Source organism: Vanellus vanellus, assembly GCF_965231255.1.
Source record: "Vanellus vanellus genome assembly, chromosome: 2".
NCBI lineage: Eukaryota > Metazoa > Chordata > Aves > Charadriiformes > Charadriidae > Vanellus > Vanellus vanellus.
The window spans coordinates 26,724,498-26,743,061 of NC_138906.1; the positions used below are offsets into that span (position 1 = coordinate 26,724,498).

Below are 18,564 nucleotides of genomic sequence, written 5' to 3' on the forward strand. Positions count from 1 at the left end.
GTTGTTTGCGGGCACTGCCTTCCATTTAGGAAATCCCTGAGCTCCTTAGGACCTGGAAGAATACTTTAGAGAACAATCGCTTCATGTTTGCCCTGTTTTTTATGCTGTTCCATAGGCTAACAAGCATATACTACTAACCACTGTTGAAGACAGAATATTGGGCTAAATGGACCTTTTGTCTGGTCCAGGACAGCTATTTTTATGTTCTTACAATTTTCATGGATCTTCTTACATAGATAAAAATCTGCCCACGCTGATGATTTTGTGACTACTCTTTTTGGCTTGCATACTTCATTATGAATAAGAACTTGGTCTGAAACAGGGGGTTTTCCCATGTCTGAAACATGGGAAGACAACATACCATCATAATACTATCAAAATTAATAATGTCATTGTGTAAGAGAAATTCACTTCTGGATTTAAGTTTTAGATACTTTAGATGTTGAGATATTCTAGGATGAAGAATTAATGTAAGAAAGGAAAGCTAATAGTAATGTTATCTTTCCCAGTTCATTTGGCCAAATGAAGCCTTTGGATTACAGATTTCCCAACCTGGAGCTCAGGGAAATAAATAGCAGTGTTCTTTTCTGAAGAGAAGAGCTAGTATCTGTGTGTCTATTTTTATTGCCTTGTGTAAACGAATAACTGAAATTAACAAAAGATCTTAACCTACACGGTCAGGATCAGTGTCAGCTGTACTAACCAAAAAACATATCTGGAAATTTGCCTTCAAGCATAAAATCAGTCTCTTAATATTAGGAAAGGTATGGAAATCAAAACATTTATTTCCAAGTATTAAGATAATGAACCCTTGGGATGTTAGCTTGATGTGGTCAAAAATTAGTCTTTTCCATAAATGCTATATAAACTGTCTTTGGTAAATGCACACAACATGAGAAATTACAGGCTGCAGGAGTTCAAATCTGTATGGTATGGCTTGTTAGCAGCTCAAGTTAGGCAAAAATAGAGGAGATCTGTAATTCATGGAATAAAAATCGATCAAAGACTGTTCAGTAAAAGAGTATCAGCTGTGGCTTAAGAAGGTCCTGAGCCATAGTGTCCTGGAGGCTGGAGGAGTATAACAGTTCCTGGTGTGTGTCTGCCAGCTTTCTGTAGCCATCCAAAGGTTGTTTTCTACTGGCAATTTCAGGCAACAGAGACTCTGAGATAATCTGTTCATCTAATTTAAATTAATTGGTTTTATGTTCTAAAATCACTAGGTATATATTTATTAAAAAGTGTGTTGATGTATGTCTATATAAAGTTTGGTATCAAAGCTTTTAAACAAAAAACGTGTAGTTGGAATTCTTTAAAAAGGGAGATTGCAAGTATTAAAATGTCAGTAATATGTCAAGTATTTTTCTTTGCTAATTCATTATTTTATAGATTTAGGATTACCTTGGATATTTTTTTTCGTTATTTATGTTGAGCATTGCATGGTACAACTTGCAATTTATTTTTCTGGAAAAAAAAAAGGTGATTTTATAATAAACATATAAAATCACACATTTTTAATAAAAATGTGGTGCTTGTTACATCAGAAAAATATTACTGCATGCTGCCCTGTATTTTGTAACCTTTGGTTTATGCAGGAATATGCTGAATTTCAGTATCGGAGGAGGCACAGACAACGTCGACGTGGAGACATGCACAGTCTGCTGAGTAATACTCCAGATCCTGATGACCCCAGTGAGAGTACATTAGGTATGTTCCTGCCTGGGGGTGGGGTTTTGTTTCTCCTCCTGCTTCAGAACTTGCTAGTAGTGACCACAGTGTTTGTTCTTCTGTGGATACACTTTAAAAAGGTTTCAAATACATTGCTGTATTTTCCAGGATATGACATAAAGGCTTATTTTTGCATGTTTGTACATGATCTCAGAAGTGTGGCTGACTGTTGTGGCTGCTCCTCTTTTTAAAGAGAAATGCATCGATCTCTCCACTAACAACTCCTCAGCTATTTAGAGCAGGTTTGCTTTCCTGGAGAAATTTTGAAGGGCGCATACTTCATATGACAGTCTTATCTATATAGCAGCTCTTGTATGCCAATTAAAAGGATCAGTTGTGCCTAAAGAGTGTAGAAGAGGGTTCCCCTGCTACAGGCCTGCTGGAAGATAGCCCTACGGCTGTATTCCAAAACCCTGCTCAGAAACTCCTGTATTGGCAAAGACAGCCAGGAAACCAGTTGGCACGGGCTATGACTTCCAGCACGCTGCTCTTCTAAGCAGTGCCACGGCTGGGAGCACAGTCCCTTAAGGTCACTGTAACTTGGCTGTCTGGGCTGTATCCGTGCTGCCAGGAGCTTTTGCAAAGGTACAAAAATAGCTGGAATCCAAATCGTACTGTGACGCTGTTTCTTCAGAGCTGCCAGTTGCACGCTCGGTCTCTGAGCCACGCTGCACAAAATCTCATCGCAGTGTCTCATGAACTTAAGTCCTGTACATAGCTTGTCCTTTAAAAACAAAAGGGGAAGTCCTTTACTGAGCAGAAATAAACAAACACATTCTTTATTTTAGAAAAAGAAAAAGGAATTTTGGTGAGCTTTGGTCCTCCCTACTACAAGTAAAATGCAAAACCATCTTGTTAGTTTGAGGACTAGAATTTGACTGAACGCTTGGATATTCTAGTGATGACCAGTGCATACTGTTAAAGCATGCAAGAGAGAATTAGTTTATCTATCCTTATTTCATTTTGAGTTTTGAAGTGGAAAATTCCATTTTCCAAAATCAGGAGTTATATTTATTTTTATTACAGAGCAAATTTTCTGGAAATACCATTTTACTTCTATTTTTTTGTTGGCAGTTTTAAGAAAACAGTAATTTCAGTAATTGCTGAGGTATACACTAATGACTCTACTCTTAATTGTGCTGCATTGTTATGGTAAAAATTATTGTAATGTTAACACTACAGCTGAGTTGTTGTCTTTGGAAGAATGGAGAAATGGGCAAACGTTGGTTGTAATCCCCCTGTAAATGCATCCTGTATTGTGTCCATGTGCAGTATTTTTCAGGACGTTCCATAAATCATGTATGTGCCTTAGAAGCACTTTGCCCCTCCTGCCGACAGGCTCATGCTCCTGATGGCATATCCCATCCTTTCAAAGAGAAGAAGAAGGGTATTGAGAGTAGGAAGGCACAAATGAGCCAGGCAGTCACTCCTAAAACAGTGAGACTGGTGTTTTGCCACTGTGTAAGAGTTGGTGTAGGAGTGTTTTGGATTATTTCGTTCAGAGTGAGTAAAGGAGTAAAATTACACAGCTGGAATCCAAAAGGAAGGAAGAGATTCTGTCAGTAAATAACAGTGGAGAAGGCTTTCTCGCTCGTTCTTCAACCATTTTTGTTTCAATTGCCCAAACAGACACTCAGGAAGGTGGCAGTAGTAGAAGACATGGCACCTCCATGGTGAGTTCAGCTTCTATGGGTATTCTGCACAGCTCTTCGCTTCATGACTATACCCCTGTCAGTCGCTCTGAAAACCAGGATTCTCTTCAGGTATCTCGCCTAATCTCTTTTCCATTCTCTCTGCTTTGCCTGCCTTCCTCTGCTCTGCTTTTCTGGGTCATTTTGTCTCTCTGCAAATTTTCTTAATTCTTCGATAAGAAAGGGTAAATCTAGGACAACAAGTTACACATTCACACCGGTAAGAATTGCTAAACAATCACTAATATAACAATGCTCAATTTTTAAATTCTGTTGTCGACTGTGTCAGTAAAAATTGATTCTGATAAATGACATATAGGAATAAGGAATGAATTTCATATTTGAGCCCAAATTACTTTTAATCCAAAATATTTAACAAGATGAAAGTTTTATTCTGAAAGCACCTGTATGTATTTCCACAGGCTCTGAGTTCTTTGGATGAAGATGACCCAAACATCCTGCTAGCTATTCAGTTATCATTACAAGAATCTGGCTTGGCCATAGATGAAGAAACTAGAGACTTTCTAAATAACGAGGCATCTTTAGGAGCAATAGGTACCTCTTTGCCTACAAGACTGGACTCTGCTCCCATAAGTATAGATAATCCAAGAGGCGCTTTGAGCAGCTCGGAGCTGTTAGAACTTGGTGACAGTCTGATGAGACTAGGTGCAGGCAATGATCCCTTTTCAGCTGATCGTCTTCATTCGCACCCCTGCAGCGATACAAGAAGTGGATTATACTCAACATCTAGTGACGCTGATTCCAGCAGTCAAGATCCCAATACCAATGAAAATCTGCTTGGAAATATTATGGCCTGGTTTCATGACATGAACCCACAGAGTATTGCTCTGATCCCCTCAACAAGTACAGAAACGGATGAGGATTCACAGCAACCCAGTACTGAAGACGGGTCAGCAGGGCAACCAAATCTTATAGACACAGGGCTGGAGCCTCAGGAAGAGCACGCACTATTTGAGGATGCACTCAAAAACGAAGGCAGAGGAACCCAAACAGAGGAAAGCACTTCTGAAGAAAACATTATTGCAGGTGAAACGGTATCACAAAGCGGTGATAATAACAGGGAGGTAACAGGCACCCTGGATGCTTCAGGAGATACTTCAAGTCAGACTCCTCAAACCTCAAGTGAATGGATTGAACATGTGCATCTGGTATGAATAAAAACTAAATTTGGAGTAAGTAAATGGCAGTGACAGATGGTACAGTATGTGGAGTAAGCATTATGGAGGCTTTGATCCACATAATTACAGCTCAGTTGTAACCACTGACGTAACAACGGATATTTAGGAGTTCTCTTGAATTGTAGTTCTTTATAATAATGTGAACCTTTCAAGGAATATCCTTTGCATTTAATTAGGTAGTACTTGCCTTTTTGCTCTTAAGAAAAAGGAATAAGTAGGTTGTATTCCACATTCCTAATACAATGCAGCATCTGTTTAGCCTTAGGTTGATGATCCTTAACTTGAAAGTACGGATTAAAGGCTTACACTGATTATTTTGGTTGGTTTTCGTAAGAAATAGTTTATTCCATTTTTTAGAACTCATTCTTTCACCAAAATAACATTTAGCAATTCATTTGCATTTCGGTTTTGTTTTCCGTAATTTTTCCTTACTCATTTTTCATTTTTGTTAGCAGTGTGAACAGAGATATTTAATGCTTCTCTTTAATACTGCTCCAGGAACAAGTTTTAGGGGATATTCTTTCCCATTAAAATCAAAGATTTTTTCATGTCTATTTACAGTCCAAATGTGCCAAACTGTGAATAGTTAGCTGGCGGTAGCCTAACAAAACAGTGCAGTGTTACTCTATCAAACTAACCCCACAGTTCTTAGCAGTGAAAGAAACCACTGGGTAGCATTGCTTCTCTAAATTTAACTGGCATGTGTTGCCATGGTGACTGCATTTAATTAAATGTAGCCTGTATCTTAAGTTAATAAAACCTAATGCTGCTGTTAAACAGTTATTTTAAATATTAAAATACAGTGACTTAGCAACAGCTATGCTGTATTTTAAGAGACACTTTAATGGAAGTGCAATCATAGTTCTTTGTTTTCATAATTCTACAAAGCATTCTATGCACTAATAGTGCAATTACTTTTAATGATAACATTTTATAAAAATATAGGAATACCGAATTTTCATATATTAGCCAGTCCCACAATTAAAGTTCAGATAACACATTCTGCTCAACATGTTACGGTGCCTTTGCCTAACCCAACTGGATAGTTGCCACAGTTAAACAAGTAATTCAAATTCAGTGTCTGTTCTGGAGTAACTATGCTATTAATTGCAAAGACCTCCATAAAACCACCCATGGCCTTGCCTTTACAGTAAATAACTAAATGTTCAGTCAGTGTTTTTGCATAAACAAAACACTGCTAGGTATTTGTTCAATTGCACAATATTCATTTGCTGTGTGATTACTGTTTAGTGTAAAAAAAAAAAAAAAAAAAAAACAAAAAAACAAACCAACAAAACCCCCTTTTCCTAGTTGTTGTACCGTGAAAAAAAAATACTGGTTTTAGATTTGCTTAAAAGCATCAATCTACAGTTAGTGAGATACAATGGTACAGTATGTAATTACAACTAGAGTAAGTTGTTGAAATGGCTGTTTTAATTACATATAATCAAAACTTGTCATAATACGAGCAAATTACATACACTCCATTTTAAGTTTTGCTTAACTGTTACCAGAGATTTGTTGATATGATATAAAAGTTTATTACTACTGAGTGTGTATAGGCAAGTGTCATGATAGCAAAGTTTATGTATTGATTACTGTGAGTTCAAGTGAGTGTTTTGGTAACTAATTCATGCAAATGCAGCTTTTGAACCTTACAGTCACAAGGTTCGTATTAGTAAAAAATGAAATAAGAGTATTTGACCCTTACCCCATAAAAACCTTGTTCATTTTGCAAGCATCTTTAGAGAGAATGGAATGAATAGTCTCAAATCAGTTTTGATCAGTCTCAAATCAACTTTTCCTCTAGCCACACTACTCCTGACATCATCATGCACCTCTGGACATCTTTGAAAAATACCTATTTTAAATTGTTCTATGGTATAAAATCCTTCAACTGAAACAGTTCTTCATGTACTATCATCATGAATCGGTCTGAAAGTTAACTTGCATAGCTTCCTTGAATTGTAATTTCTGAATAGAAAGATTCTCAGAAAAGGATTGTGTATTGCATTGAGATGTCTTGCAAAGTTACAGTAAGATATGTAAGAGTGCTCTCTGTGAAGATAGTGAAGTTTGTGGGTTCTGGTTTTTTGTAATTTGGTTAGGTTGTGCAGTATATCCATTGTTTCCGTGTTACTCTTATGAGCATGAAATTAGCCTATTAAATTTGTATTTTCTTGGTACTTATTTTAACACCATAGTCATTGACTTTACAATTCAAAAATAAAGTTTGGCAAGACTATTTTGTAAACCTGTTAATTTTATAATGTAAAAAAATTACTCTAACCTTGAATTGTTATTTGCACTTTCATAGTCTATACTTGATACATTCCCACTTTATATACAAGTAGGATACTACAACCATGTAGATGTTTGGCCAAATGAATGCTGTTAATAATATGTAAAATTCTTTGATTAAACATTTATTACTTAAACTAATTCTGTTCCGTCTCATTACATCTTAGACTTACGGTAGCAGATTCTTAAGGCTGATGACAGACATTTTTAGGATGGGTTCAGTCCTGTGCTAGATTAGCTGGGGACCATATAGTAAGTTGAATGTTTTGATTGTTAAATATAAGGTACCTATATTCATTAAGCTTTGAAAACAAAATCTAAAATAGGCAATTTTGTCTTACTAGCTATAGCAGTATTGTGCACTTGTTTTTTGTAGAGTAATGCCTTGTCATTACAAATAGTGGTGCTAAAGAGAGTGGGAGGACTAATTTTTGAGGAAGATCCTGTTAATGAGTGTTACTTAAGTGCCACTTAATATCCAGTCTCCATTGTTACCACGAGATTCCAGACTGCCTCTGTTATGTTAACAGGCACTAAACTATTCTGCTCGTTGTTACAGTAATTTATTTAGCTTCCTCCAACAAGCATGCCAGGATGCTGGAGAGCTTCTAAAATCTAATGTACAAAGTTGGACTAGTCACTGCAAGGCACTTTCCATCACCTGCTGCTGTGGTGTCACTGCATATGCTGCAATTAGCAAGTACTGAGTTTTACTGAGATCGTGAGTATCACAAGAGAAATTTTGGGGTTTATGGTAGCTAGAACATACTAATAAATATACAAATTTAAAATACACTTTCTGAGGTGTTTAAAATCACAACACTGTGCTTCAAAATCAAACACCCCCACAGCCCAGTTTTGGAGATCTGTTTATCAAGGCCAATTTCACTATTACCTTCTCCTCCTCCTCTTCCCCTCTCCCAGCACACACACGGCATCCCGCTGTAATATTCACAGAGGCTGGTAAGAATGGAAGCCAAACATGGATATAATGATAGCTAGTTTCTTTACTAAAAATTGTGTAGACTATCTACTCAGAATTAGACAATATACTGATTATTATTGTCCTTAGTGCTCTTCTGTAGATCAGCCAGATACGGAAACTTGAAAGATGTAGAGAAGCCAATGATGATGCAAAACTGAGTGTCATTTTTATCATCTCATCCTTCTAACTGAAGAGTAAAGCACAAGATGTGCAATCAAAAGGAGGAGACTGATCCCCTGTAAATACTACACAAAGCTGTGTTTGCTGTCAGTCTTTGTATGAGGGCAAAGAAACAAATGGAAGCATGACTTTCTGCAATGAGATGCTTTCATTCCACTGCAAAAATAGGCAAGTATAGAATTTATACTATTCTCCAAATACATAACAGCATAAAATAATTTAAGTAGCTCATGCAAAATGACTAAAAATAGAATAAAGGAGTAAAGAAAAAATGTTTTCTAACTTAACTGCAAAGTCCTTTTTTTTCAACTCTTCATAGGCATTTAAGGTTACATCTCACCAACAAAATGTTAAAGCTAATTGTTAACAGGATGGTGTTATTTTAAAATTATGCAGGTCTTGATCTTTACAGAAATCCTTTCTGCAGTGAAATACAAACTTGAGAAGATGTTTTGCATATATTTTTTCTTTTTAGGTCATTTGTATGAATATCCAGATAAATGGAATATAAGCAAAAAAATATTTAATACATCCAGATAGATGTTCAGTACTGCAAAATACATAATCTTCAGGAGTCAGATTATAGTGGTATTTTCATCCAAGTGTGTCTTATCCACCACCAGATACTGGAAAAAAGATGGGGGATTTTATCTTAGGGTTTTTACATCAGAGTTGTTCACTACATAAGAATGATTTACCTTTACATAAATGGTTTTAAGGAGTATTTTATCAGTTTATGAATGCAAGTGTTTTTTCTATAAGCAAATTATTCATCAGTTATAGTTTGGCCGCTGCATCTTCTGCTCTGTCAGATCAATTTATAATAATCTATTTGAAAATAAATGTCTTACTCAGACACTAGCATTTTTACACTTCAAATGCCACAGTCCACCTTCCTGTCTACATGTTTTAGCATAGCAGTCCACGTAGCCAACATCATCATCTTTAGGGATGCAAACAAACAGCTATGTCGTATTAATTCGCCAGCCAAGATTCACTAATGCAATTGCAGAGAATACTAGAATTTATACGTTATAGCAGAAACCTTTACATTCTGCAAATTAAAATATATATATAAATCTTACTTTGAAATTGGTCTTTATTTTGCGTTCAGGCATCTGCATTTTGAGGCCCTCCTTCTGAACAACAACTTAAAATTCCCGTTCTGTTTTTTGGAGCATATACGGACAGTGTTATTGACCACAGCAATCCAAATTCTGATTGGCTGTAATTTAGCCATCTAACTCCATTCTCCATGATTTGAGATTAATTCTGTCTTGGAACGTAGAAGAAATTGGTAGACTCTTTGATGGTCTAAGTAAAAAACACATTTATTCTATTTGTACAAAGTAGCCACAATACACATAGCACAGAAAGAAACATAGGGATGGTGTATATAACGTTTATTCATTAGACAAGGAGATGTGCAAGGTATTTAGATGAAGTAACTTCCCCTTGATATGCAGCCAGTCTTGATGGATTTTTGCACTTCCTGCTACTGTATAGGTTTTCTCGAAAATAGTATTAGAGATTTAAATTATGTAAGTGGGGGAGATAACAACAGAGATGCACTTTGAATAGACTATCAAAATACTATGCTAAAGACTACTGTTTGAGATAGGGCATAACCTATTTGTAGCTACTGTTAAAAAAAACAAAGGACAAAATGTTTTTCAGAAATGTTCTCATTCTGCTCTGTAGACTCACATTGGCAATCTTTACACTGAAACACAATTGCAATTTGATATGCAAAGAAAATATATGATCTTATCGTTTCCTATTACATTGCTATTTTATCATACTAAGTGCACTGTAATCTCAAGGTGTCATTTACTGAGGTTCCATTGAAATGACAGTCATTAATGAAGCCACACTTTGACTTGTCAAGAAATACTGAATGAAAACTCTTTTCTACCAACATTACATAAATATGGTTGGCTAAACCCCACTGAATTAGCTTAAATTATCACCCCAAATTAGGTTTCATAAAGCTTGAGCATTTTTTTTTTTTAGTTCAAGTTATTATTTAAAAGCAGAAGAAAAAATTATAGTGGGTAGTTTATCAGAACAATATACAGTAGCATATTTAACTAAAATACACAGATACATGTAAAACAGATACATCCTACGTTTGTGGCAGAAGAAGAAAAGACTCTGCAGCATCATTTTGGAAAGACCAAAAGGGAAGAAGCTGGGAGTGGGGAAGATGGTAAAAAGTCTAGAGTAAAACTAGAGTTGAAGAACCCCAACTATTTCCAAATATACTTGTTATCCATAAACACTTTATCTTATCAAATTCACAGAATAAAAACCTTCTCAAAGTATTAGGTACTTACCCATGCAGAAATGGACACTATCACTCATTTCTACCCCATTTCTATGCAGACCAGTGATGCTGTGTGAATGTGAAAACGCTGAGAGGGCCCCAGCAGTGGAGGACTTCTGAGGGTGCTTGGAAACAAAAGCGGGCAGAAGCTGCAAGAAAAGTAGTGGGAAGAGTTTAAAGGCCTCTGTGAGATCACCAATCTGCAAGATAATCACATAAAACTACAGAGGGATGGATTAAAGAATCACAGAAAAAAATAACAACCCAAGAACTACGAACAGTTTGAAAGGAGATGAAGGTAAAATAGGATTTGAATCAAAACTAGGAAATAAATTTCACACCTAAGACAAGGAAGTCAAAGCTGGTATGAAAGAGAGGAGTGCAAGAGGTTAAGCGTAGCTGCCCATGAGTCAATACCAACCTAGGGAAGCCCTCCAGCCACTGCATGCTGCATGAGTGGAGCATCTGTAAACAGATCCCTTCAAATTATGTCTATTAATTATACAATTGTTACCATAATACCATTGAATGAAATAGCCTCTATTTTACATAAAGTAATAATTTGATTTTAGCAGGATAATTTTCCTCTATGTAAAAAATGTTATTAAAGAAGATGATTTGTTCTTTGTGTCCACTGAGAACAATGCAAAAGGAAATCAACTTAATTTGCACCAAAGAGGGTTTAAATGAAACCTAAGGATGAAGGCTAAGTATGGAAACTAAGAGGCTACAAATCCTCGTATGTGAGTGGGCATTCATAACATCAGACTAGAGGAACATCTACAAGAGATGGCTTGGGGCCATGTAAATGGCATCAGGGTGAGGAACCACTGTTAGATCTATGGTTCCAGCATTTCACTGGCAAAGCTTCATAAAGCCATGTGTTCGTTCCCTAGCCTTTTAAATTATTTGATATGTGACTAAAGGTCCATGCAAGAGGGGCAGTTGGCTTAATGAAGACCAAAGCTGGCATATGTTGAAGGTAAGATCCACAGTCACTATTCTCCTGAATCACAATGACTATTTGAGGCCATCTCTTGTCCTCAGATTTTCTGGTGAGTAAGAAGGATGATAGCTGTGTATCTTCAGATGATGGAGTCCGGCGTCCCCCTGCAAACGGGGAATGGAGCAGGTACTGGAGGCAGCTCCTGTGCTTTGCTACACCCGTCGGTTCTGCCCTTTTACTGCCTCTGGCTCTCGCTGGGATTGAAAGGACACTGCTTTCTCTGACAGTTTTTGCTGAGGTAAGAAACATGTCATCCGGAGGGACCCTGACAGGCTTCAGAGGTGGGCCCATGCCAACTTCTTGAAGTTCAACAAGGCCAAGGTCCTGCACCTGGGTGGAGACAAGCTCCAGCACAAATACAGGCTGGTTAGAGAATGGATTGAGAGCAGCCTTGAGGAGAAGGACTTTGGGTGGTGGTTGATGAGAAGCTCAACATAAGCCAGAAATGTGCACTCGCAGCCCAAAAAGCCAATGTTATTCTGGGCGGGACCAAAAGAAGCGTGGCCAGCAGGTCAAGGGAGGTGATCCTGCCCCTCTACTCTGCTCTCATGAGACCGCACCTAGGGTACTGCATCCGAGTCTGGAGTCCTCAGCACAAGAAGGATGCGGACCTGTTGGAGCAGGTCCAGAGTAGGGCCACAAAAATGATCAGGGGGCTGGAGCCCCTTTGCTGTGAGGACAGGCTGAGAGAGTTGGGGTTGTTCAGCCTGGAGAGAAGGTTCCTGGGAGAACCTATAACAGCCTTCCAGTATCTGAAGGGGGCCCTACAAGAAAGCTGGAGAGGGACTTTTTACAAGGGCACGTAGTGATAGGGCAGGGGGTGATGGCTTCAAACTGGAAGAGGACAGAATTAGGTTAGATATTAGGAAGAAATTTTTCACTGTGTGGGTGGTGAGACACTGGCACAGGTTGCCCAGAGAAATGGTGAAGGCCCCATCCCTGGAGGTGTTCAAGGCCAGGCTGGATGGGGCTTTGAGCAACCTGGTCTAGTGGGAGGTGTCCCTGTCCATGGCAGGGGGGTTGGAACTCGATGATCTTTAAGGTCCCTTCCAACATAAACCATTCTACGATTCTATGCCTTGCTTGGGACAGGGAGCCTTTCTCTTTGGAGACCGAGAACCAACGCCCGCCGACCACCATTTCTGAGAGAAACAGCCTTCGCTCTGCAGGACACGGCCCCACAGAGCTCCGCTCTGCCTCACAAAGCCTCGCCGGCCACCGGCGGTGCCCCCCCCTCCCCCCGCCGGGGGTCGGCACCGCTTCCCGTCGGCGGCCCCGCAGCCAGCAGAGGGCAGGGCCGGCCGCCCCGCTCCTCCCGCTGCAGCGACATCCGCCGCCGGCGGGAAGGGGCCGGCGCCGGCGCCGGGGCCGGTGTTGGCGCCGCGTCCCCCCCCACCCCCAACCTCCCCTCAACCCCCGTCTCGCTGCCAGGGGCCGCGGGCCCCGCCGCCGGCCGCAGGATGCCGCTGGGGCTGAAGCCCACCTGCAGCGTCTGCCGCAGCACGTCCTCTTCCATGTGGAAGAAGGGCGGCCAGGGCGAGATCCTGTGTAACAACTGCACGGCCCGCTCCGCGCCGCCCGGGCCCGCCGCCTTCGCCACTACCTCGGCCGCCGCCCAGCACAGCAACGGCGGAGGCGGCGGCGGGAAGCAGGTGAGCTCCGCCGGGTCTCGGCGGGGAGAGTAGGGAGACGCCGGGCCGGCCGTTCCCCCGCCCTTCCGTGTATTTATTCCATCCTTTCCTTTCCCCCCGTCCCCGCTAGAGTAAACAGGAGATCCACCGGCGGTCCGCGCGGCTGAGGAACACCAAGTACAAGTCGGCGCCCGCCGCCGAGAAGAAGGTTTCCACGAAGGGCAAGGGGAGGAGGCACATCTTTAAGTTAAAAAACGTAAGGTGGCGTGTGGCTTTTTGCGGCTGCGATGGGAAGCGGCGGCCTGCTGGGGCCCCGCGGGCTGGGGGAGCCCTGTGCCGGGTCCGGGCGAGGCCTGCAGCCCGGGCTCGTCCCCTCAAGAAGCGGCCGCGGGCCGGGCCGGGCCCCGTCAGGCTGACCGTGCCGGTGCGTGGGACCCCAGCGCGGGGTTTTGCAGCTCCTGTCGCAAAATCAGCCTTAAACCTGGATAAGGAGCGGCTGTAATCGCTGCGGGAGCGGGAGTGGCTCTGTTCCTCAGTAGTACGGGCATGCCTGCCTGTGTGATTCACTCCTCCGCACAGCATCCAGTCCTCCAGGCTGCTTTCTGGGGGAAGGAGTTCAGTGTAAATACAAACCAGTGGTGTGAATTTAGTACTCACTTCTCCACTTAAAAACCTGAGAATGAAAATGTTAACTTTATTGTTTTAAATTTTAAAGTTCAAATGATTGCACCAAATTTCTCGTGTTTACTAATTTTCTAAGAAGATATCGTATCAGTATATTGTCTAAAAGGAAAAAAAAAACCCAACCTTAAATAATATTATATGATTAGTTTTAATGCTATTGATTTTCCATTTCTCTGTTCTTTCCTTAGCCCATCAAGGCTCCCGAGTCTGTATCCACTATAATTACAGCAGAATCAATCTTTTATAAGGTATGGTTTGTGCAAGTTTGTTTGCAAAAAAGAGCTTGCTGTTTCTGTTTCCAATTTCAAAAATTGTCATCAATAGTGAAAGCACTAGGGATATATTCACCTAAACTGTTCTTCCTTGCCTAGCAGTTGTGTAGGCTTGTGCTCTGCTTTACGTCATTGCAGTTAAGTCTTGCAAGGCAGTTTACCACAGTAGTTTACATAGTTGTCATTGTCCCGTTTTTTTTTCTTCTAAGAAAAAAATGCATCTGGTTTCCTTAGTAATTACTGCAATCAAAGTTTTTAAACTTTTTAACTTTCACTGTGCAGAGGTCAAGCAAAAGCGACTATTTAAATTTGTGTGATGTTTCCTACCTTAGGCACAGAGAATATTGCCAGAAGAGGGGATGGGTTGTGCAGCCCTAATGTCTAAACTGGCTCCGGTTTCAGAGCTGGCTGCAAGCAGACTCGAACACCCTAGGAACAAGATCTGTTGACTATTGCAATGAAAGCAGAAGCCATCCTTCTCACTTTCATGCTTGAGAGCATTTTTACCAGCATGCCAAGGTGTTAGTGTTTTGAAGTTCTGAAGTTTTGCTTTTGTTTTCTGGTAGTACAAACAAACCATTTGAAATGTCTTTTCCCCCAGAGAAAAGGTCAGGATAGCCACTGGGAGACTGCACAGCCAGAGGAGAAGTGATAGCGTGAGCTTCTGTATACTCTCTAGAGACCTGGTGCATCATGTCGTGCATCCCAGATGAATCTCTGTTTGCTGTTGACTAGTTTGGAAGAGAATTGATGTTTTTTCTTGCGTGTTTTTTGTTTTGGGTTTTTTGTTGGGTTGGTTGTTTTTATTTCAGAAATTCCGAAGAATGATGTCGAAGTTTTATTCAACCTGATCTCTTTATGCAAAATGTTTCTATTTTGGTACTTCGCTGTGTTGTTGAGAAGGGGGTTGTTTGGGGTTTTTGAGGTCTTTTAAATCTGTTTTAAAAACAAAACCGTCCTGGATGATGCTTGGTAAACTCTGGTACTGATAGTGCAGGCGCTGCATTGTGCTGTGTGATGCTGTTATAACATGAAGTGAGCTGCCTTTGCTGCACAGCCTCACACGTTACAGAGCACCATGGAAGGTGGCCAGAGGTGGATCTGTTTTTTGTTACTCCTTTGCATTCAAGTGAGTGAACTTCTTCATAAACAGAAAGCTGCTTTCCCTGCACACACAGGGAAATTACTTCAGTTACTTTTTCTAGAAGGTGGTGTTGCACTCTCCTGCTTCTGACAGAACGAGACCATCGCCACTCTGCAGACAGGAAGTGTGGCAGTCCTGGAAGAAGGGAATGTAGAGCAGCTGAAAGAGCTGTGTCTTTGAAGACAGATGAGGCCAGGTTACTTCTGAGGCATTTGGCAGACAGAGACCATGTGGAATTGCCTGCCTAGTCTTAAAAGCAATTCTGGGACTGAACACAGACTCCTAGATGTTGAACTCAAACTCCTAGACGTTGTCTGATTGTGCCTAAGCAGTGCTGATGACTGCTTAGGTGAGAGAGCACTCTATCTTTTGCTGCGGTTCTTTTGCATGTGGCTGAATTAAGGCTGTCTTTCAAGATCAGGGCAATTTGAGATAATTTAAGATACTGATACATAAGGTACTCATGAATCAGAATCACAGAGTGAAGCTTCTAAAAGCAGATTGTTTGATTTAGTTACTATTTGTATGTCTTCTAGGGTGTATACTATCAAATTGGAGATGTGGTTTCAGTGGTTGATGAGCAGGATGGAAAAACATACTACGCTCAGATCCGTGGGTTTATTCAGGACCAATACTGTGAAAAGAGTGCTGCACTAACCTGGCTCATTCCTACGCAAGCCAGCCCCAAAGATTGTTTTGACCCAGCATCCTATATCATAGGTAATCTTTAAGCCTTTGTTTTATACGACTACTTGTATGTGCCTAGATTAATGCAGAGTTGTATTTTTTTAATGAACTTTTTAGCTTGTTGGGATTGTTTATGCAATTTCCACATTTTAGACCCTAATTCTGTAAGCATCTTGTTTACTTCAATAGCCTGTTTTTTGTTTATCTTACGTATATAATATGATTAGCACTACTGCGGTGAGTGGGATTATCTGAGTATTTGTGCTCACAGGCACAATTACAGTCTTGCAACTTTAAAGATCAAATTATTACTCCATAGATAGAATCAAAGTCATTACAGTATAAACCTCATACACCAGTCCAAGCTGTTTCTTTTAAAGTGACCTGAATTAGCTGATCTTCATCTTGGGTACTTAAATTACATAGCATGCAAGCACTGGCATACAGAGTGTTCTGCTACTGATTACAAAATTATTAATCATTCAGTAAAGTCCCTTTGACAGGAAGGTCACAAATAGTATCTATTTAAAGTACATTAACTAAAGTACATCACTCAGAGAACTGAATGCTTCAAATGGGGAAAAAGTGGAAAAACAAACAAAAAAAATCAGTCCAGCAAAAATAAAGGTAGAGGTTTCTTGCCTAGTATTTGAGACTGCTTTGCCAGGAAATCATTGATTGAAAAGGCACATTCTTTAAGGTATGTTGGCTGTTGTTGCATATTTTTAAGTCCTACATACTCCAGTTTTATGCCTTTAAGTTTTGTCTTTGAAGATTTTTTTATTTTTTTCCTAGGACCAGAAGAAGATCTTCCAAGGAAAATGGAATATTTAGAATTTGTTTGTCATGCACCTTCGGAATATTTCAAATCTCGATCATCTCCCTTCCCTACTGTTCCTACGAGACCAGAGAAGGGCTATATATGGACTCATGTGGGACCTACTCCTGCAATCTCCATTAAAGAAACTGTTACCAATAATTTATAATTTTTTAAAGAAATACTTTGGACGAGTTATTTTGGGTGTATTCTCAGGTCTGTGAACCCCATATGAGACGTTTAAAAAAAATTATAAAATGTTCATTTTACTTTGTGGATTATGGTATTTATTTATTTTAAATTATATCAGATCTTTAAAGTGGAAGTTTTCTTTCCATTTGATGCGTCATTTCTGTGCTCTGTTCTTCAAACATTATTGCTGATTTTGGGACAAAACCACAAGTTTCACATCGTCTTTGACTTGGGTGAGCAAATAATTGACTTCTGAAAGTTGCCATTGGTGTTCTTATTTTCTAACTTATTTTCCAGAATAGAACTTAAAAGACGTACTCTTGATCATCCAGCACTTTATATGCTTGTTTAATTTAGTTAACTGTGACAGCAGTTTTTATTTGCTATAATTTAAGACTAGCTTCAACTACTAAACTTGGTCAGTGATGCAATTAACAGTTTTCTGTTACATTGGAGAGGAGTGATCTACTTAGATTTCTTTTCTTCGGACCAAGACCTATCATCCACAAGGTGGTACTTTATTTTGAACAGTCACCTTTTAAGGGAATTTTGTTCTGCTGAATCTAAAACGTGGGATTATGTATGTAGCTTCCTGCTAAACTTTGCTTGTATAGAGGGATACATTTCTTGGAAAGCTGGAAACAGATTTAAAAATTAATGTTATTTGGCTTTTCCACCCTGGCATCCTCATAGCAGAAATGTATCTTAATTTCCTGAGCAAGTTAACATTAACGTATGATTTGAGTTTCGCATTGTTACTATTTGTGTGTGTGTTAGCTTGGTCTCTTAAAAGAATTCTTTTCTCAGTCTTTGCAGTTAATGATGGTAAAAAAAAATTCCTCAAGCAGTTCAAATGAAAAAAAACCCAAACATTTGCTAAGAGAAATAAAGACTATTTTAATATACTGACAGTCTCAGTATAGCAATGAAAATATTTAAATAGCATAATGGGGAGAAATGCCACATACTAAAATACCAATGTTAAAGTTTTCTGCACTAAACTTTTTACAAGCCAGTCAGCTCCAAACACAATGAGATGTGCTTGTATGGCCTGAGTTCCCTGGGGTTAGTTGTTCCTCCTGCCTGGGAAGCATAAGAGCTGTAAGTGGCCTTATAATTTACACTTACAGCTCTTTTCAGCTTTTTTTTTTTTTTTTTTTTTTTTTTTTGGACATATGTGACCATAGCACCCAGAAGCTCCAAATCAGCTTTAGTATATTGTATGAAGGTCTATAAAAGTTGCATGAGGCTTATGTTTTGCTTATGTTTTAACTTCCTGAAAAGCTTTGATTTATGATTAAATATATTTTGAAAGACTGAGGTATTGACAACTGTTAATACAGTGGGACCCATGATGGCAGGAACCTGATACATTTGTTTCAATCTGCAGCCACAGTTCTGCCCTCTTCAAATACAAGGAAGAATAGTCAACCTTAAGGGAGTAGGTGCTAAATTTAAGGGATACTGTCAATAGTTCAAAATGCTCAAAAATCTGCAGTATAATACTAATGCAGAGTTAAATCTTAAGTAACTTCAGTAGCTACATACACAAGATGTGTGCCTGTGTTCAGTGTGTTGCAGTAATTAATCCCAAGGTGACCTGGCTCCTGATCTTCCTCTCCTTTCTCTCCTTTCACTTCCTCTAGATTTCTTTTTTGCTGATTTATCTTTATTAAATTAACAACCATAAGAAAGTAAAAATAATGATGCTTAAAAGATATTTA

The 18,564-nt window shown here is 39.5% G+C and overlaps 2 protein-coding genes across 2 annotated transcripts in view; both read left to right on the forward strand.

The window, feature by feature from the left end:
- Positions 1-7,053, forward strand: part of ANKIB1 (ankyrin repeat and IBR domain containing 1) — a 97,514-nt gene extending 90,461 nt beyond the window's left edge. The window contains exons 18-20 of the mRNA XM_082478995.1: positions 1,593-1,704; positions 3,355-3,488; positions 3,839-7,053. Coding sequence (XP_082335121.1) covers positions 1,593-1,704; positions 3,355-3,488; positions 3,839-4,591 — 999 coding nt within the window. The 3' untranslated portion in view covers positions 4,592-7,053. The remainder of the gene's footprint in view (positions 1-1,592; positions 1,705-3,354; positions 3,489-3,838) is intronic.
- Positions 7,054-12,777: 5,724 nt separating this feature from the next.
- On the forward strand, positions 12,778-16,973 carry GATAD1 (GATA zinc finger domain containing 1). Its single transcript, XM_082479692.1, has 5 exons — positions 12,778-13,065; positions 13,175-13,300; positions 13,917-13,976; positions 15,681-15,864; positions 16,627-16,973. Exons 1-5 carry the CDS (start codon positions 12,874-12,876, stop codon positions 16,815-16,817), a joined length of 753 nt encoding a protein of 250 aa, XP_082335818.1. The 5' UTR covers positions 12,778-12,873; the 3' UTR covers positions 16,818-16,973.
- The last annotated feature ends 1,591 nt before the right edge of the window (positions 16,974-18,564 follow it).

Coding starts and splice junctions, on each gene's coding strand:
- GATAD1 (XM_082479692.1), top strand. CDS start 12,874: ATGCCGCTGGGGCTGAAGCCCACCTGCAGCGTCTGCCGCAGCACGTCC. Junction 13,301..13,916: donor ACATCTTTAAGTTAAAAAAC/GTAAGGTGGCGT, acceptor TTCTTTCCTTAG/CCCATCAAGGCTCCCGAGTC. Junction 15,865..16,626: donor CCCAGCATCCTATATCATAG/GTAATCTTTAAG, acceptor TTTTTTTCCTAG/GACCAGAAGAAGATCTTCCA.